A 21,584-nucleotide genomic window follows, 5' to 3' on the forward strand; every position below is an offset into this window, starting at 1 on the left:
GCTGCCAGGACCGGACGCTCAGCTCTCGTCGCCCACGTTTCAAACATAATAATGCGACAGAGTGATTTTGTCTGTGCATTCCCCTGTCATAGTACACCCCCTCCCTCACATCCAGATGTGCTGTCTGGACAGATGGGGCCAGTGTAAACAGGTCTGTTAGGTGTCCGGCGGTCCGGTTTGTCTCAGTCATGGCTCTGTATCAATCCAGCTCTAAACTCATTTCCTGTCTGAGTCACTGCAGGCCTCAGAGGTTTCACTGTCTCACCCTACGGGCGGCACTGATGCCCCGAATCGCACTGCACCTCAGATTGGCCTTGATGGAAATAGAGATTTTATATTTGATTGGAATAATTACATCGAAGGAGATGAGAAATGAAATCCTGATGATAATCTGGATTTAATGGTGTCACTCAGAAATGTTATAATCATTCAGAGACACTGTATTAAACAGATTAAAATGTGAGCCACAACCAGGTTAGATGATATCCAGGCAGGTAAAACTGAGGTCCCTCTAAACTTAGTTCAAGTTCAAGTTCATTTTATTTGTATAGCACATTTACAACAGCCACAAGGTTGACCAAAGTACTTTACAGTAGAGAAAATTATAAAAACATAGACAGAAAGCAAACCAGATAAATATATGGACAACCTGTTTTTTTTTAAATTACAGAATAACAGTAATCAGTATATTAAGGAAAACATATAGGTTTTTAGCGGGGACTTAAAAACAGACTGAGAAGGGGTCATTCTTATTTCTAAAGGCAGGGTATAACAAAGTCCACCCCTTTACGCTTGAGTCTAGTGTGTGGATCTACCAACAAACCTGCTCGCAAGATCTTAGGCTTCTAGACGGAGTGTATAAATGAAAGTTCAGAGAGGCAGACGGGAGATAGGTTATGTAAAGATTTATAAACAGAGTAGATTTTTCAAGTCTATTCTCTGATGAACCAGCAACCAGTGTAGAGATCTGAGAATTGGAGAGATGTGTTCATGTTTGCGACACTTCACAAGAAGTCTGGTATTTTGGACTAGCTGAAGGCACGCAATCTGAGATTTAGATATAACGCAATTGCAGTAATCCGGCCGAGATGCAACAAACGCACGAACAGCCATTTCTAGAGGTTTGGGAGTGAGAAAGTCTCTGATTTTAGACAGTAGATGAAGTTGATAGAAACTGGATCCGATAACAGAGGAAATATGTTTTTCAAAAATAAATGCTAGTCGATAAGAACACTTATGTTCTGCACCAGGGAAGATTTAAAAATGGGGTATATACTGAGAATCCTAATTAGAACTGAAAACAATTACTTTGCTCTTGTCTTCATTTAGGAAGAGGAATTTTTGGGGGCGAGCCACTCTTAAACCTCGTCTGCATAGAAATGAAAAGAGACACCATGTTTCCTTAGAACAGAGCCCAGAGGTAGCATATAGAGAGAACATACAGAATGGGCTAAGACGGAGCCTTGAGGAAGATGCAGGGGAAGAGGTAAAATTACACAGGTATGACTGAAACCAATTAAGAACTGTAGCTTTTAGCCCCACCCAGGACTCTGGTCTGGATAATAGTGTGGAGCGGTCTTCTGTATCTAAAGCGATAGATCTAAAAGAATAAGAACCACAGAGTCTCCAGAACCAGTGGAGAGATAAATATTGTTTAACACTCTCAAGAGGGCAGACTGAAAAAACTCATAAATACAAAGAGATTAGATAAATATGCAGCTTTCGCAGACTTAACAGCAGTTTGGTAAGATTTAAGAGAGTCTTTAAACATTTGAAGAGAGATATGTAGCCGGTCCTTCTTCCATTTGTCTTCTGCTTTTCTACAGTTTTGTCTTAGAAGATGGGTATCAGAGTTTTGCCACAGTTCAGATTTTGGTTTGTGTCTATGAGGCTTAAGGGGGGCAGGTACATTTACAACCTTGAGCCAGGCAGAATTCAATAAGCTAGGATGTTGATCAGCGTCCAGTTCAGATATTGGTTGATCCAGCTGTAGCTCTGAACAAAATTCAGCAAAGCACAAGTTGGAGTTTGAGCTAAACTGTGGAGAGTAGTACTTCCTGTTTCTGTTCTGTAGCCAGGCATATGACTATTGACTTAAAGTCTGGTCCTTTTTGCAGGTTATTCATATATGTGTTTACTTTCTCTTAGTATTTTTATATAAAAATGGAACGAGATTATCGAGGAACACTTTAGATTAGGGACCAATTCTCTCTGTTAACCGTTTGCTTACTAGCATGCATATCACTAGCATGTTGGCTGTTTATTAGTACTTATAAAGAACATATTAAATGTCTTATTTTTGTCACGTTTTCCTGATTGGTCTGGGGGACGAATGAAACAGCAAAACTGGATGGTGGTGAAATGAATGTGCAACAGCATGAAGCCACCCCGTCTCCAGACCCAGAGTCGTTTCACCATAACCACAGTTATCTCATTAAACAAAGTCGTTTTTATTTACAAATTAGGCGAAAAGAAAAAGAGGGGTATCAAAAACAGGAGGGGGTATTGCCAAAAAAACACACATAATCAGTCTTACTGATTATTACCATGAATCCATTTTCCAAACCGTGTTTTTGGCTTGTCCTGAATCACTAGGGTGCACCTATAATAAGTGTTTATATTTGGACTATTTTAGATTGCTTTGGGGGTACCGCGGCGGAGTAACCCAGTACCTTTGTGATTCTTCATAGACATAAACAGAGAGAAGTAGTTCCGGCTTCAATGTTCTTCCGCAAGACGCAAGCAGTTCTGTTTATTAACCGCTAGAGCGTCAAAAGTTCCCTACCGCAGCTTTAAACTAAAAGAAAAGAGAAGTACAGCAAAATAAGCTAACTCCCTTACTAACTGGAAAAGAAAACTGATAAAAAAATCTGAAAAGGTACAGAAAAACACGGCTTTTATTCCTTATGACCAGCATTTGTTTTAATTCCCCAATCAGACATGGACTGGCAATTTAAGCCAGTTCTTTATGCATGATATGCTTCTGAATTAGCATGAATGAAAAGACAAATGTTAAAATGGCTTAGATTTAGTTGTATTTCTTCTAAAATAATAACTTGACACAATGTTCAGCAAAATGCTGTCAGCTGGTCCATCTTACTTCCATCAGGTCCACAGTGTCTGTTAATCTAATGGCACAACTTGCATATTTATCGTCCTCATGCAAATTGTGTTAGATATGTGCTGCACAGAATCTCACCGAGCTGGTGCTGATCATTTATACAGCTGTACTGAGCTTAAACTTTACTCACATTATTATCCCAGATGCTGCAAAACAGCACCAGCAATCAGATGCAGGCAGACCATGATTATATGAGAAACCACACAGAGCCTCTGCCAAAACTACTAATCTAATTTGTGAATGGGAGCATGACACAGGATGAGCTAAAAATAGGGGCATCAGGATATTTTCACATCTTTTTAAAACCATTTTCAAAAAGGACTCAAGATGTCGGCGTGAAATGCAGGTGATGAATAAAGCATTGTGTTTCTTCTGCAGTGAGGTTTTATTGAGTTACGTGTGGAGTGGGTGAATTCAATCAACCTGGAGGTTTTGTTTGTGTTTCGTTCTTAAATATATGAAGCACCTAAAGGAGATACGCACTGCTGATTTTCACACAAAAATTTTTTTTGATTTGGCATCATGGATTATTAATACAGGACAGAGATGGAGATTGTAAAATAATCTTAGTGGCAGGAAAGGGTCAAGTTGTGTTTGCTAAGCATCATCACAACTGCTTGTAGTTAGGGTTAGTGATTTAAATAAACTCCGAACCCTAAGTACTTCAGCCGTCCCGCACCATTTGTGCTGCAGACATGAAGGATATTCCATTTTGTGTGGCTTGTTGTGTTATTACTTTTCTTAGCACAAGCTCATACTCTTTATGTACCTGTCCTTACGCAAAAACTTCACTCTTCATCACAGTTGTAACCCAGTGTAAGTGAAACTGTTCAAAATATTATTCCACACAAGCCAAAATGTTACTTAAAGGTCCCATTTTTTGTGCTTTTTTGAAGCTTTGATTGTGTTTACAGTGTGCAATATAACATGTTTTCATGTGTTCAAAAACACAGTATTTTTCACACAATTCACCTATCTGTATACCGCTGTTTTCACTGTCATAAAAACGGGCTGATGACTTCCTTGTTCTATGAAGTCTCTCCTTCAGAAATACGTAACGAGTTCTGATTGGGCCAGAGGTTCCTGTGCTGTGATTCGACAGCAGCTGAGCACACGCAGCCCTCCTGGAAACGCGATTGGACTTGTTTTGGAGTAGTTTTTAGAAGCAATTGGGCAGGATTTGTTTTGAAAAACTGACAGGCAACACTGATCTGAACACACATGCTGGAGATGTATTTATAGTCACAGGAGCGTTTTTACTGATGAGATGCGCATGAAAATCGCATTCGATTTTTTTGCACAGCCCTAACATCTAGTTAACAAAGCTAAACAGCGTTGCCCTTTGTGTAATAAGTTACAGAAACTGTTAAACGCACCAACTTAAATAATAAAATACACTTACAGGTTGTGGTCCATAAACAACACCTTCTCCAAGACAAAGAGGGAACTGCTTCATCTTTCAAGAATAATCTTTTTGTGAATCCGGCATTAAACTGATTGAGATTGAGGAAGCTGTCCTCAGCAAAATGTGCTGCACATAGTTTTACATGTGCATTATAATTTTCGGGAACCGAGTAAAACATAAATTATAACTATTAATCTCCAAGTACAGCGTCACTGGGAAGCCCAAACAAAGGTGATTGGACTCCGAGATGAAAATAACAGCGTTTCAACGACATGGCGACAAACACAGCTCTTCCTCTTCTCCGTTGGAGCGCAACAAGACCACGCCCCCTTTTTGTGTATTCATGTGGGTGGAGGTTAGTCAAAAAACAGTTTTAGTGACGTCATTACTGCAGGAACTAGAGGGATGTAGTCTAAACTCTAACAACAACATTACACACTAGCTAAAGTTTGAAACATGGGATCACGAAGAACGGGACCTTTAAGTAATTTTGCTTTTTACAACTCAATTTAACCATAGAAAAAAAAGCTAAATTAGCTATAATATACTAGATCTTTCATTAAGATAAAACTAAATATATTTTGTTAGTCAATATTTAGTTTACTATAAATAAAGATTACTTTGAAAAACCTTTATGTATATTGTTATGTCTTTTTAAAATATGCATTATATTTTAAATACTAGGAAAAAAAAAAAACCATAAGAAATATGCAGCTTGTCAGCATGTGTTCTGCACAACAACAATCCAGTGTCAAAACTATTTAAACAAAACTGTGTTATTTGCTTTTAGACAAACTGAACAGCAAAAAATGCACCTTAAATAAATGACATGGTTGTTTTTGTTTGTTTGGTTGTTTGTTTGTGGTGTAGTCCTGAAAACAAACATAACTTGCCCTTGTTGTGTGGCTATAAATAAAGTTTGTGACTCATCATTGAAACCAACTCAGATTCTGGTGCCACTCCCAATTGAGTGTAAACAGTCCCATTATGTCAAGTTAATTTGATGATATCCATAGCAAACAATTGTGTGTTTCACTTTTTTTTAAGGTGTCCTTGTTTAACAATACATATAAATACAAATTCATATTACTCAGTACTTAAATGTACCTCCTATATGCTTAGGGTTTGGCTTAGGGTTACTTGCATGTAATTATGCAGAATTAATTGTTGTTATAATAGTAAGTACATGTAACGTGTATCAAGGACACCTTAGAATGGGTTACCCAATTGTGTCAGTATGAGTAAACTGAGTTAAGAGGTTGCATCACAGTTAACAATAACTAACATCATTTCAGCTCCAGTAACTATATACAATAACTTGACCATATAATGGTATCATTTTGGTGTATTTTGCTATATGATTGCTAGGGTGTTGTCGGAGGTTGCCAGAATGCATTGCTGCACTGAAGGTGTTGCGATGGAGTAACTATATGGTTTACTTTGAAAAAAGGTAACAAGTGTTTTTTAGCATGTTACTTTGCGATTGCTGGGATGTTTTATGTGATTGCTAAAATTGTACTTCTTTAAACGAACAGCACTAAATCTAAATACAAAGCAGGTTGTCTTAAAACTTAATAAACCCGTACTGTCTCCGTTTACCATCTCATGTAAGATTTGAACAGACTCCGCGCCACACTTCCTGATGAAACTTGAGCTTGGTGAATACAGTATCTGTTTATGAGTTTTATCATCGAGCTGAACACTCATGATGGATGAATGCACTGATGTCATTTCAGAGCAGAGGTGGTTGAACCGGTTTTACCTGCACAGTTGGTCTGTAAAAGTATGCAAACTATGTGTGTAGTGTGTTCTGAGAGTAGTGAAATAAACACAGTCTAGCCGACACATCGCTCCTGTATCTGAGCACTTCAGTTTTCCTGGAGAAATCATTCTTCTGACAGTTTCCAATGTGGTCTGCTTTGAGAAATGACTACTATGCTGCATAAACAACAAATGATATGGGAAGAGAGTGATGGTACGTACTGCATATACTGTGAGATTCAAGATGTTGTGCTGTGCACTTACAATGATACAGAATATAGAAAGTGTTTATGTGCTTGGATTTGAGGAGAGAACAGCATTATGCAAGCTTTAAGTCACAATATGGCTAATGTCGGCGTCTGGATGCGATGGGAATTCTTGAGCTGGTGAATTGGTTCACCTTTTGATATTTCGTTGGTGGTGTTGTTCACGAGAGGCAGGGAAATTAAACTGATGATGGGAATGGGATTTATTCGTATGTGAACTGCATGTCCTGTACCCATACACTCACACAGTTGTGATTTTATATCTCACTTACATCACGAAAATCTGAGAAAAATGTCAGAATATCGAGATAAAAAGTCACAATGACATTTTTTTTTTTGGCAGAAACAGGCTTCCAAAGTTGCCAAAGATGTCTCTGTCTGGTTGCTAGGGTGTGCTGGGTGGCCACATTAAATATTATATAAAACATAAAAAAACATAACTATTATAATACCACTATTTTACTGTAAAATAATTTAAAAGATTAAGTATTTAACAGAAATACCATTCATTTTACAATTCCATTAAAATCACAATACCACGCCAAATCATTTATTATTATTATTATTATTATTTTGTATAGCACTTTCCACAATACACACAGTTTCAAAGCAGCTTTACAGAAGATCATGATGTCAATATTAAAACAATTAATGTCTAAATGCTTCATAGTTGCATTTAGCAGATTACAGCTGGGCAATAATTCAGTTCGCATTTTGCTACAATACAAGCAATCAAACAGTTGAGATTTGCTATAAAGGATCTATTGCCATATGTGAGTACTGAATGTAGCCTGAAAAGATGGACATACTTATATTATAAGTATGAGCAATGGATACAATGATGCTGGCCTTTTAAACTCCAATAGTAAATGCAAATTATAATGATGCGCTGCTCGTATTGGGCTTGAACTGACGTAAATGATGGTATTTAAATTCACACGCTTGACACTCCAATGTCACAATGAAGAAAACACATTTTTTGGCACACAAGTTTCCTTTTCCCCTTGTTGGGTTAAAGGTGATGTTTAATGCATTAGAGCCACAGTGATATCAAATTACCCTGTGCTTCCTGTGCGTGCGCTCGCTAACACACAGTGGGGGTTTGTCACCGAGTGCAAGGCCAACAATCGAAGACATTCGGCTCTTTATTCCAGCATGGGAATTCTCTCAGATGATGTAGGATTTCTGTGCTGTAGACGTAGGTTTGCCTGTGGGGGATCACTCAATAAATGCCGCTTTATGCACGCTGTCAAAGAGATCCCAGAAACCATTGTGTGCAGCCAGCACTTGGTTAGTGTCATCATTTTTGTCTTTCTGGAAAACATTCATTGCTTCCATGAACCCTTGTTTTCCAAGTTCCCCGTGGCCACTGTCACCCCTCTTCAGACGTCCCAGACCGTCAGAAAGCTTTCATGTTTTTTGGCCTAGAAAGGGTTTTAACAATTGAGAACTGAATGTGAAGGTGAAAATGGGAGATGAAATTCAAAGCAGCTTAGTGGAGTGATCCAGATGGGATTTCTCTTCCCAAGCTATGGATTCAGGAAGCTGGCAGAGAGCAGAGGAGCGTTACTGTCTGCTGCAGCAGAAATACTGAAGTGACCTACTTCCTCTGGCTGCTGAATGAATCTCAGCCATCTTCACGATGAATCTGAGGAGCCTGATGGTGAACTCCAACACTGCCGGTGTTTGCTTTTACACATTTCTTTGTTTTAATACTGTTTGTCCAATATTGTTGTCATATTCATACATTTTTATTATTTTTTTAAATATTCTTATTTCTGCCAATTGTACACAGGCCTGAATAGCATATAATTTTAGTTTGCAATAATGCACAAAATAGTGAACATGAAAGTCAGACATATAAGAGTAGCTTAGCTTCTTTTTCTTGTTTTAGAGACAGTAAGATAATTAAAGTCATAATTGCAATGCATAACTACATTTAACAGTTACACATACTGACTGCTTCGTAACTTAGTTCAAGTTTACCTGTGCTTTCATTTCATTGCAAATGAAATGGGTATATTTGATTAATTTCATATGTATTGTATGCATTTGAGCATTGTTGGGGGTAACTCAATACAAGAAAACGAGTAACATAATCGGATTACTTTTTCAAGTAACTAGAAAAGTAACACATTACTTTTGAATTTACAAGGAAAATATTTGAGTTATTTTTCCATACAAGTAAAGCCAGTACCTTTGATTTCCCATTTATTCACTGACACCTTGAAATTTGTAGGCTTATGAGTTTCACTTTTAGTTTGAAAGGCCCTTTGCAGTTGCCAAAAATAGAAGTTAAAAATTAACAAGTAAACCCAGCAGCATTTTAATATCATATTGTCTGTTTATTAGTACTTATTAGGCACATATTAATGCCTTATTCTGCATGACCATATTTTAATGCCCTAATCCAACCACATACCTTAGCTTAACAACTATTTTACTAACTATTAATTAGCAGCAAATTTGTAGTTTATTGAGGCAAGATTCGAAGGTAATGGTTAGTTAATAGTGAGAACTGGTGCCTGAACTAAAGTGTAACTTTCCATAACACTGCATTTGAGTGAGCTTTTTCTGTTAATGTTTAATTTCCATCTTCAGTATGTTTGGTTGAACTTTATTTTACAGTACGTGTACTAACATGTACTTATAATGTACTTACAGTGTATTTATCTAAGAAAGTTCTGGTAATACAAGGTAACTACATGGGGTAGGGTTTAGGTTTAGGGGTTGGTTCAGGGTTAGTACCTAGTTATTACATAGTTTTTGTAATTACTATGATAAGTACATAGTATGTACATGAGGAACAGGACTGTAAAATAAAGTGCTACCGTATATTTAATTAAAATTATCATCTTGTCTTTAACACAATATCGAAATCAGAAAAACAAAACAAAAACAATAAGAAACTTTCTTAACTGAAATCTTATTAAAGATATTATCATTATTGCTAAAAATAACATTATTTGGTGTAATGAAATGTGTTTATGCAGTTTAAGGTTAAAAAAACACTATTTTCCACATACTGTACATTAATGTTTCTCCTCTATGCCCCGCCTTATCACCGGCACATTGGGCTGAAAAGCGAGGGGTGCTCTGATTGGCCAGTTATCCAGTGCGTTGTGATTGGCCGAATACCTCAAGCTTGTTACGGAAATGTTACGCCCTTAACATACTTTGATGCCCTGACCAGCCTGAGCGACGAGACATAAACAGAAAACACCATTATAAACATGATATAAAACATGATTTCTAGTCCTCTTATAGAAGGCCAAACAAAGTAGTTTTCGCTTTCACAGTGAAACACACAGCGTCTATCTGACATGACGGCAGTGGTGACAACAATACTATAATGAGAATAAAAGGAACGGCTTCATTCTTTGCGTGAACATTTGTGTGACATTATGCAAATCTTCCCACACAGTGACGTAGAGATGTGGGGGCGTGTTAGAATGAGCCGCTTCAGGGGGATGTGGACGAGTCTTATCTTTCATAAAGAATATCTCTTTGGATTTGAGACCTTAGTCTTTGCATCTTTACAGATCTTCTTTATGCACCAAGAGCTTGTAACACTCCAAAGAGAAAAGAAAAACTGAAATCGCATCATATGACCCCATTAAAACACAGTGTGTATTCATCAGAAATGTTGTTGACTAGAATAACAATGAAATCAGCTCCATCTGAAAGGCCTGTTTACTTGTTTATTGTGGTTTATTTATAGTATCCAATTCCCTGTGAAAGCATTGGAAAGGGAAACACGGTCTGCCTGATGCTAATTACAGAGACATCCGGAAGTCATCACTAACATGCACAATGAAAACATGATGCTTATTTTACCAGATGCACGGTATTCAAGTTTAAGGTTCATGGCTCTTGTTATTTCTTTCTCTCAGTCTTGACGGCACACACTTAGACCCTTCATGGACCACCTGATGCCTTTTGAACACTTCAATGACAAGTTATTGAAATTGTGACCACCAATTTGTTTGGCTAGTACTATACAAATTCAACCACTTCCAAATCACTAAATCACTTAATAGTTCTTTTAACAATACAGATTGTGTCAAAGCACTATTAAATTATAGTATTAATAGGAAAATAGTGTGTCAATAATGCAAAATGACAATAATATTTCAGTTAAAGCCAGTACATCATGTGTTATGGGAAGTGTTCCCAGTTCTGGTTTCCCTAATTAATGGATAAAAAAATCATAAAATATATTTGAATATTAGAAATGTTTTATTGTGCTATGTGTAAGCCAGTCTAGATATAAACTGACAGAGTGTATCTGCCTCCTGAACAATGTTAAGTAGGTTTCAGTAGGAGTCAAACCACTTTTTTTTTTTTTTTTTCAGAATTTAGCAGTAAGAAATTACTTGTCATCCATTTTTTTTAATCGACTATGCATTGTGCTAGTTTTTCAAATTGGTATGTTTCTCTGAGCCACGAAGAAATATAGAGCTGAGTATCATCAGCATAACAGTGAAAGCTAACTCCATGTTTCCTGATGATATCTCCCAAGGGTAACATATAAAGCGTGAAGAGTAACAGCCTAGTACTTTTCACGCTTTACATGTTAGCGTGTCCAGCGTGATTCTGTAGTGCAAATCTAAAGGACAGTCAAGAACGGCAGGGAAGTGACATGAAAATGCCAACATGCTGGTTGTAGTCCATCCTTATTGCATTTATACTACACACATACAATACAGAACATACTTTTTAACAAACTCATTAAAATGTAGTGGCTACTCTGACTCATGAAGTCAGACACAGGGGGCTACAATGAGTGCACTTCTGAACTAGTCTCAGGGTTTTACAAAGTTATTGAGGTTCATGACCTCATATCCGTGAAAACTAATGGGAATATACAGGTGCTCTCAGGGTTATAAAAACAGTAACAGTTGTTGGACACATTACATGTCAGTTAATGTCAAAGTAGGAGGTTTTTGGCAGGGGTCTAGCAACTATTATCATTTAGTTTGTCCAACTAAGTTTGTCTCACACTTTGAGAGATATTAATATATTAAAAGTTTTGTTTTGCATTGAAAAACACACAACACAGAACAACAACTTGATCTGATCAGAAGCCTATGGATATGGCTATGGCTATTGTGTTTCTCCCATTTATAAGTAATGTGAGTGCACGTCTTTGTTTATCTAGAGCCTCTTAAAAAACGCAGAAGCTGTTAGCTGAATTTGACTTTCTTACCTAATGAAGCTTTAGAACAGGACTGGGGCAACTCTGGTTCTCAAAATGTACCTTTCTGCTGATTTTAGCTCCAAACTCGATCAAACTCTCTCGCCTGTAACTTTCCAGTAATCCTGCAATCCTTGATTAGCTCGTCCAGGTGTGTTTGATTAGGTTTGGGGCTGAAATCCGCAGGAAAGTAGATCTTGAAGGAGCCTGCTGTTGACTGTGGCTCCCCACACTTCTCAGATGGTTCATGCAACCCTGGCTCTTTTACTCATCAGAAGTCTGAGAAGAATATTTATGGATGATCTCTCATTTTATAGCTAAGAAATCTTTCAATTATTTATATAGAGTCTGGAGATAGTTTTACTGGAGTTTGAATGCTGAGGGAAACATCTGACCCTCGTTATTGCTGATTTGAATATTTTATGCTCTGCTGCTGTTCAACGTTAAGACGACCAGTGCTCATATAAACACACGTTTACAGCTGTCCTACCCTTGTGCTTTGTTACAGTCCCTGAAGATCTGTCCTTAGAGGAGAGAGATGAGCTCTACAACATACGGCGCAGGAAAAAAGAACTGCTTGATGATATTGAGGTGAGAATATAGCTGAAAAGGAAAGAACATTCGTTAATAGAATTAATAAAATATAATGAATTTGTTAAAAAATAATAAAACTTTTAATTAAACGTTTAAAAAATAATTGTAATTAAAATCTATTATTAATAATCTATTATTAATATATAAGTGAGCAGGTATTGCAATAATGCACATAACCTCTCTTTATCTTCATCGAATGCAGCATAAAAAAGTACTTCGTTTGGTCTTCTTTTGTCAAATAGCTTTAGAACATTTTAATATGCATTTGACAGGCAGTTTCATCCAAAGTTACTTACACTGTATGGAAGTTCCACATTTTTGGGTGAGAATCAAACCCATTATCTTGTTGGTGTTAGCAGAAGGGTGCACTATTTGGGTTATAGGAGTACCGTATAAAGTTTTCTGTTTGATGTGAGCCTCTGTTTTACAGCGGCTGAAGTTTGAGATCGCTGAAGTGATGACAGAAATCGAGCAGCTCACGTGTGTGGGCGAGAGGTGAGTTATGAGAGATTGAAATGTTTCCCTTTCATTACAGGCCAACTGAAGCTGGTTTAGATTTGCACCTGCCTCTCTTTTGTCTGAGTGTCCGCGCTGGTCTGTGCTCCTCTGAACACTCATTCAGCGCTCTATTCACAATGTGTCGTCTGGTTGATCATCACTGCTCACACACTGGAGGAGAGGACATGTGCTTATGGCTTACAGGAATATGGATAGACTCAGTGTGACAAAATGGTTGTTGAATATCCAGCATTTAATAACTCAAAGTGTTTAGAGTTTAGTTTTCAGTTTTTATGTCATAAGGAACCAAATTTTTTGTATTGAAAGGTGATGAGTAGAACTAAACACAAACCCCTGTTTATGGCGTTATTGAGTATTCAGAAAAAGATAATATATGTTAGATGCTGTTAGATATGTGGATTTAAGGATTTATGAAACTTCTATTTTCTTTTGTTTTAAAAATTACCAATATTTTGTATTGCCAAAAATACGAAGACTTAGTCTTCTTAATAATGTTATTTTTTTCTAAATATTGTTCCTAAGACAAAACATGTTCACTTTAAAGAAAGACTTAGCCTTTGAGTTGCTCTTGCGAGACTTTGGCAAGAAATGTGTGATATAAACTCGCAATACAGACTTTTTTCTCTGAACTATGTGATATAAACTCATAATTCTGACTTTTTTCTCGGAACAATGTGGTATAAACTTGTAATTCTGACTTTTTTCTTGGAACGATGTGGTATAAACTTGTAATTCTGACTTTTTTCTTGGAACTATGTGATATAAACTTACAATTCAGACTTTTTTTCTCGGAACTAAGTGATATAAACTAGCTAATCAGACTTTTTCTCGGAACTGTGCGATATAAACTCGCAACTCAGACTTTTTCTCGGAACTATGTGATATAAACTCGCATTTCAGACTCTTTCTCGGAACTATGTGATATAAACTTGTAATTCTGACTTTTTTCTTGGAACTATGTGATATAAACTTACAATTCAGACTTTTTTTCTCGGAACTATGTGATATAAATTCGCAATTCAGACTTTTTTTCTTGGAACTGTGCGATATAAACTCGCAACTCAGACTTTTTCTCGGAACTATGTGATATAAACTCACATTTCAGACTCTTTCTTGGAACTATGTGATACAAACTTGTAATTCTGACTTTTTTCTTGGAACTATGTGATATAAACTTACAATTCAGACTTTTTTTCTCTGAACTATGTGATATAAATTCGCAATTCAGACTTTTTTTCTTGGAACTGTGCGATATAAACTCGCAACTCAGACTTTTTCTTGGAACTATGTGATATAAACTCGCATTTCAGACTCTTTCTCGGAACTATGTGATATAAACTTGTAATTCTGACTTTTTTCTTGGAACTATGTGATATAAACTTACAATTCAGACTTTTTTTCTCGGAACTATGTGATATAAACTCGCAATTCAGACTTTTTCTCGGAACTATGTGATATAAACTCGCAATTCAGACTTTTTTCTCGGAACTATGTGATATAAACTCGAAATTCTGACTTTTTTCTCGGAACTATGCGATATAAACTCTCAATTCTAACTTTTTTCTCAGAACTATGCGGTATAAACTCGCAATTCTGACTTTTTTCTCGGAACTATGTGATATAAACTCGCAATTCAGACTTTTTTCTCGGAACTATGCGATATAAACTCAAAATTCTGACTTTTTTCTCGGAACTCTGTGGTATAAACTCGAAATTCTGACTTTTTTTCTCAGAACTATGTGATATAAACTCGAAATTCTGACTTTTTTCTTGGAACTATGCGATATAAACTCGAAATGCAGACTTTTTTCTCAGAACTATGTGATATAAACTCTCAATTCTGACTTTTTTCTCGAACTATGCAATGTAAACTCGCAATTTAGACTTTTTTCTCTGAACTATGCGATATAAACTCGCAATTCAGATTTTTTCTCGGAACTATGCGATATAAACTCGCAATTCTGACTTTTTTCTCGGAACTATGCGATATAAACTCGCAATTCAGACTTTTTTCTCAGAACTATGCGATATAAACTCGCAATTTAGACTTTTTTCTCGGAACTATGTGATGTTAGCTCACAATTCTGACTTTTTTCCTCTGAATTTTTGTGATATAAACTCAAAAAAGGCAGAATTGTGAGTTATAAAGTCAGAATTGCATGATATAAACCCACAATTGAAATGAGACGTGATATTGCTAGAAACAAACCTCAGCCGTTAGTATCGAATGTTGCATCCTTCCCAAAGAATTCATATCTCGCAATTCTGCCTTTATAACTCGCAATTGCGAGAAAAAAAGTTAGAATTGCGAGTTTATATCTCGCAATTTGCTCATTAGAAAGTCAGAAATGCAATAAGCATTCAGAACTGTGCTAAACAGAGCTAGGATTACTAATAGTTAACATTTAGAAATACCCAAGATTTAAGAGTAAAGGGTATTTTTTTTCTTTTGATTGATGGCCATTATGGGAGAAACATAAGAAACATGACAAAATAGTTAAGATGAATTATAAGTGGACCTGGGAAATTAAAATAAGAGAAATATATATCAAGATAAGGCTCATAAATCAACACCTTGAGACCATAAGCAGGACTGTTTTAAACTTTTAAAAGTGTTTAGCCACCTTAGAGCATTGTTAGTGTTTTACTTTGTATCTGCAGGCAAATCATACAAGACGTTTTTAATCTGCCTTTATTCTTATTAGGGGATATTTGTTAAGACTTATTTCCTTCCATTTGCAGCAAAACAACACAGAGAAACAAACAAATTGCAATGGGAAGAAAGAAATTCAACATGGACCCCAAAAAAGTAAGTTTAATTTTTATAATCTATTCTGTGACAGATCTAGATCTTCACAGACCCTAAATTCTCATTAGTTTCTAAGTATTTTAATGTTTTTTTTTTTTTAATCCTTTAATGTTTTTTTTTTTTTTCTTTATAGTATTTGTACCGAGTGATCAACATTGTGACATTTTCCCTGACATACTGATATCAGATTTGGATATTTTCCACATAATTTCCCTGACATTTATATGGCTTATCATAAAATCCTTTTCTTAATAAAATTCTTTGTAGGGGATCCAGTTTCTGCTGGAAAACGACCTCCTGCAACAGACCCCTGAAGACATCGCTCAGTTCCTCTATAAAGGCGAAGGCTTGAACAAAACTGTTATCGGGGATTACTTGGGGGAACGGTAACCCTTTACTTCAATCCTTTAGTTTTTGCCTTTGAATGTCCTGATTCAGATATGTGCCGGATTCATCACAAAAATCCTGTGGAAAATGATTGTCTGGGTTTAGTGAGCAGCAGTAAAACACAACATGTGGGCCTCTGAAGGAAATGGACCACCTCTCGGGATGTGATTTCATGAAGCATAGCTACAGACACAAGCATACCAAACAGCCTTCAAATGCTGCCGGACATCTCAAAAGATCTTTAAACTCTGCTTTTTTAAAGACAAGCAATCGATCTTTCTTTGCAGAAAGTAACTGTTTCTTCTGTGTGTGGTGGTTGTGTTCTCGTAGGGATGATTTCAACATCAAAGTGCTCCAGGCTTTCGTAGAGCTCCATGAATTTTCCGACCTCAACCTCGTTCAGGCTCTGAGGTGGGAGAAGCTTCTTCGTTCTTCCCCAAACACTGCATGCACACATCATTTCTAGACACAGTCAAATATAGAAGACGTTTTGCTTATTCTATTGCAATAATATAATTTACCGGTGTCTGATTAAAGATGGGTTTGCTGCTCCACACAGGCAGTTTCTCTGGAGTTTCAGGCTTCCTGGTGAGGCCCAGAAGATCGACCGAATGATGGAGGCGTTTGCGTCCCGGTACTGCCAGTGCAACCCCGGCGTCTTTCAGTCCACAGGTCAGACATCAGACCGGACAGCATCCACACTAACACAAACCTTGCTTTCATTTAGAGAAGTTGGGCAGAAAACTATTTTGTTGTATGGCTGCTATGGCGGGAATTAGCTTCAAGGTTTCACTTTTAGATCAGTTATAGTTTGCTGGAGCAACATTTCAAAGAAAAATCTTCCTAAATCTTGCTAATTACCTGAATAGTAATAAGGACATCTGGGTTAATGGCACAATCATTTTGGTGTGCACAACACCATATTATTAAATATGACATTTAAAGGTGCTGTAGGGAACTTTTGTAAAAAAATATTTTTTACATATTTATTAAACCTGTCATTATGTCCTGACAGTAGAATATGAGACAGATAATCTGTGAAAAAAATCAAGCTCCTCTGGCTCCTCCCAGTGTCCTATTGCCATTTGCAGTAACTCCATCGCTCCCGGTAAAAAATAACCAATCAAAGCTGCGGTCCGTAACTTTGTTTGTGTTCAAAATGTAGAAAAATGTATATAATAAGCGAGTACACCATGAATCCATTTTCCAAACCGTGTTTTAGCCTGTCCTGAATCACTAGGGTGCACCTATAATAAGTGTTTATATTCGGAGTATTTTAGATTGCTTCAGGGGTACCGCGGCGGAGTAACCCAGTACCTTTGTGATTCTTCATAGACATAAACAGAGAGAAGTAGTTCTGGCTACGATGTTCTTCCGCAAGACGCAAGCAGTTCTGTTTATTAACCGCTAGAGCGTCAAAAGTTCCCTACCGCAGCTTTAAGTTAAAAAAAAAATTATTTGTTTATCTTATAAACCTGAAGTTATCTGATCACAGCTGATAATTTAGGAATATTTTTTTTTTATCGTTTTATGATAATTGTATATTAATCATGTACCTGTGGCTCAAGTGGTAGATCATTGCGTTAGCAGCGCAAAGTTGTGGGTTCGATTCCCAGGGAACACATGTTAGGTAAAAAAAATTCAGCCTGAATGCACTGTAAGAAAAAAGCAAAAAAATAAATGTAAATGATACTGAAATGAAGGGTTGGTTTGATGGCGGTGTTGATATGTGTATGCATGTCTGCTGGGCTGTTCGTGCCACACAGACTCACAGGTTAAGAGTCTAAAGCTGATCTGAATACTGGCAGAGCAGACACTTGTTAGAGTTAAGAGCTCATGTCGTGATGTGTTTGGAGAGTAAACAGTGTCTGGTGAACAGAAGCTGTAAGAGAAGGGCTCAGTCTGGCAGTGAAATCCCACCCTCTCTTATTCTCTCACCACACAGTGACTCACGCTCGTGTCAGGTTTTGGCTCTGAAGTAATACTAAGAAGTTTTATTTTGGCTGACTTTAATAGCACAAATATTCAGAATGTTAGGGTGAAAGAATATATGAAGGTTTGTTTATGCTAATTTTCATTACCCCAGTCTTCAGTGTCATGTGAAATCACAACAAAAAATTATAATTAGTTCAAGTTATTATCAATGTTGAAAACACTTTTTGCTGCTTAATATTTCTGTTTGGAATGAGTAAGATTTAAAAAAAAAAAAAAAAAAAAAATTCAGCAAGGATGCATTAAATTGATTAAAAATGATGCTACAAAATATTTCTGTTTTAAATAAATTGACCTTTTAATCAAAGAATCCTGAAAAAAAACCTTGTTTCCACAAAAACATTAAGCAGCAAAAACAGCATTCAGCGATGATAATAATAATAACCATTAGAATATTAGCATGATTTCTGAAGGCTCATGTGACACTGTAGACTGGGGAAATGATGCTGAAAATACACAGGAATAAATTACATTACAAAGAAAAGGTTTCTTAATAATATTACTGTTTTCATTGTACTTTTGAACAAATGTAGCTTTGGAGAGTATAAGATATAAGTCTAAAAGATTCCAAACCTGTGCAATGACTTTTGTGATATGTGTAGTTATTGAGTTGTGTGTCTGTTTTGTCTTCGCAGACACATGTTATGTCCTGTCCTTCGCCATCATCATGTTAAACACCAGTCTTCACAATCCCAACGTCCGGGACAAACCCGCAGTGGAGCGTTTCATCTCCATGAACAGAGGCATTAATGAAGGAGGAGACCTGCCAGAAGATCTGCTCCGGGTAACAGCCCCACACTGCATCTCTGTTCGCCTGTGCTGAAACTATAGCCTATATGATGAATTATATAAGAATCTCTTCTTTCTACTGGAAAAGCCCGGTTTGGTGTCTTTTAAACATTGGTAACCAGCTCATTCGAGTCCCATCCATCTTAGCTAAAAAACTCTACTAATACTAACTGTGAGAACTTTATTTACTCTCCTCTTTCTTCTTCCAGTCTCATTCGGGCCACTTTTCATATGACTGGAGCTCTTTGAAATATTTCACAGATACTTGTGAATGTGCTCTTCTGCGTGCATTAAGATCACTAATGTCCCTTCTCTCTTGCAGAACCTGTACGAGAGCATCAAGAGCGAGCCCTTCAAAATCCCTGAAGATGATGGCAACGACCTCACACACACGTTCTTCAACCCGGACCGAGAGGGCTGGCTGCTCAAGTTAGGTCAGAACCAGACTCTTACACTCCCTTCGCCTGAGATTTTCTACCGAGATGTTGTTTTACACCGCGGTCTGTTGGAGCCTGTAGTTGGTGTCAGGGAAAGCTGTGAACACAGTGCTGCTCATTAACATCCTAATGGGTTTTTCCCATTCGTTCAGCAGAAGTGCTGTTTCACAGGGACAGAGCACCTGGCAGAGTCAATAGATGTAGTGCCACTAATGAACAGTGTGCTGTAAGGAGACAAGAATAAGGGGAAAGCAGAATGCAGTGGGTTTTTTTGCTGTTACTATTGAGTTTGCTCTTTAATTGTCAGCTCTGACGGGCAGGGATGGGATAGTTTGATTTGTAAATTATGAGGTGCTTGAGCAAGGATCTGGCAGGGGAGGAAGGGACACATAATTAAGACCCAACAGAAACTTTTAGCTAGCAGCATGAAAACTAACAAAACACTGTTCACAACCCATTTTACTTTATAATCTGATGCTAAACGGATTTGGTTATCTCTAATCTGATTGGAGAACGTTACACAACTTTTCTTTTTTCAGTCCGCCTGGGTACAGAGCTATGTTTATAAGTGGCACAATGAGTGTTTCTGAGAGGGAAAATAGTCACTGTATTTGGTCTTTTTGGCAGTTTACTGTTAACAAATCCTTAAAAGATCTGAAAGGATTGTTGAGCTTTGATAAATATTGTTTGAGTGTGATTTTGCACTTAGTAGAAAGTAAACTGGGCCACACTTTAGTTTAGGGACTCACTATTAACTATTAACTATGACTTTTACCTCAATAAACTCCTAATTTGCTGCTTATTATTAGTTAGTAAGGTAGTATAAGTCATTAATATGCACTTCATAAGTACTAATAAACTGCCAATATGCTAGTAATATGTTAATATGTTGTAATATGCAACTAGTTAATAGTGAGAAATGGTCTTCAAAATAAAGTGTTACCATAAACTTCTGAGTTAAGCTATGTTTTTGAGTGAAATAGTGTACTTTGGACAAGCAGTAAGTGTATACAAGCTATTTTTTGTGGCATTTTCTGTACAAAACCTTAGAGACTGCTAATGACTGTATCATTATTTAAAAAACACTTCAGATTAACCCACGTTTAAATGGCATTTAAAAACAAATCTATGATTGGTGACTAGACTTGTCGTTTAGATGTTTTATTTTACTGTATTATAGTTGTATAGCTATTGAATAAGCTCCAATGTGGACCAGACTTCATGCCGATAGTTCAAAGTCCGAGGCTGATTATACACGGGGCAACTTTGTGAGCAATGTTTCTTGGGCACTTTCCCATTGAAAATGGATAACAAGTATCTGGATACTTTAGGGGCTGATTACATGACTTGTTTTCGGTCAAAAATGGGAAACTTTTTATGCGTTTTGTCTGTTCGTTTTGGTGACTGAAAACGCAGGTTTTTGAAAACGGCACCGTTATCATTTCCATGTAAACACCCAAAACGTGAATCTTTGAAAATGGTGACGTCATGCGTGTGTGTAGTACGTGTTAGATATATAGACATGCGCACTACCTGTCGATTTTAAAGGCAAGTGCGAACAAACATACACAACAATGGTGGAGTATACGGTACTATTGTTGCTGCTCAAGAGTTTGCTAACGCTTCTTCAGCAAAGTGTGGATTTACTTCACCAATATTACAACCAACAGTGGAGACAAATCATATACAACATATAATCATCACTTCCCTACAGGTATTGTTTACTAATAAGGTGACAGCGCCAACTACTGGCCTGGCATATTTAATACAGTGTTTTTGGCCCTTTTTAGCGGATATGTGTAATCGTGAATCGTTTTTAAAACGTTGTCGTGTATATATGAAACTTTTTAAAAACACAAGGAAAAAACGTTTCCATTTTTGACAACACCGCTGTAGGCAAACATAGCTTTAGATCGGCCGTGGGCCTTGTGTCTCACCTGGTTACACACTGACGGCAACATTGCCCAAAGTTGCACTGTGTATCATCAGCTTGACTATACAAGATTAGTTTTATTAGAGGGATCCACAAATGAATCCATGTTTTGTAGTTGCTGTGTTTCATTTGTATGTGTCTCTTTTACTTGTTTAACAAGCGTCAAATGACAGTTGTTTGTGTGTTTCTGAAGTCCCTTCTCTCATCTCCTAACATTATGTGTGTCATTTCTGTCCTAAATGTGTATTTGTATGTTGTGGTGGTGCTTTGTTTGTCATGTTTTGATGTTGAACATTCCTTCTTGTTTTCTTTACACACTTTGCCCTTTGACCCCTGCCCTCATTTTCTGTCCTCTGACTGGCCGTCTCTTCAGG

At 37.0% G+C, this 21,584-nt stretch overlaps 1 protein-coding gene across 2 annotated transcripts in view; it reads left to right on the plus strand.

Annotated features, from left to right (window-relative positions):
- The window catches only part of LOC113053276 (cytohesin-3), a 39,856-nt gene that overhangs the window by 10,755 nt on the left and 7,517 nt on the right, over nt 1-21,584 (plus strand). The window contains exons 1-9 of one of the 2 annotated variants that reach the window (XM_026218174.1): nt 6,326-6,501; nt 12,259-12,341; nt 12,775-12,839; nt 15,606-15,672; nt 15,940-16,058; nt 16,390-16,470; nt 16,619-16,731; nt 18,687-18,835; nt 19,163-19,274. In XM_026218174.1, coding sequence (XP_026073959.1) covers nt 6,453-6,501; nt 12,259-12,341; nt 12,775-12,839; nt 15,606-15,672; nt 15,940-16,058; nt 16,390-16,470; nt 16,619-16,731; nt 18,687-18,835; nt 19,163-19,274 — 838 coding nt within the window. In that variant the 5' untranslated portion in view covers nt 6,326-6,452. Of the gene's footprint in view, nt 1-6,325; nt 6,502-12,258; nt 12,342-12,774; nt 12,840-15,605; nt 15,673-15,939; nt 16,059-16,389; nt 16,471-16,618; nt 16,732-18,686; nt 18,836-19,162; nt 19,275-21,584 lie in introns of those variants that run through there. The other variant, XM_026218181.1, reaches the window with a different exon arrangement.

Source organism: Carassius auratus, chromosome 3 (genome assembly GCF_003368295.1).
Source record: "Carassius auratus strain Wakin chromosome 3, ASM336829v1, whole genome shotgun sequence".
NCBI lineage: Eukaryota > Metazoa > Chordata > Actinopteri > Cypriniformes > Cyprinidae > Carassius > Carassius auratus.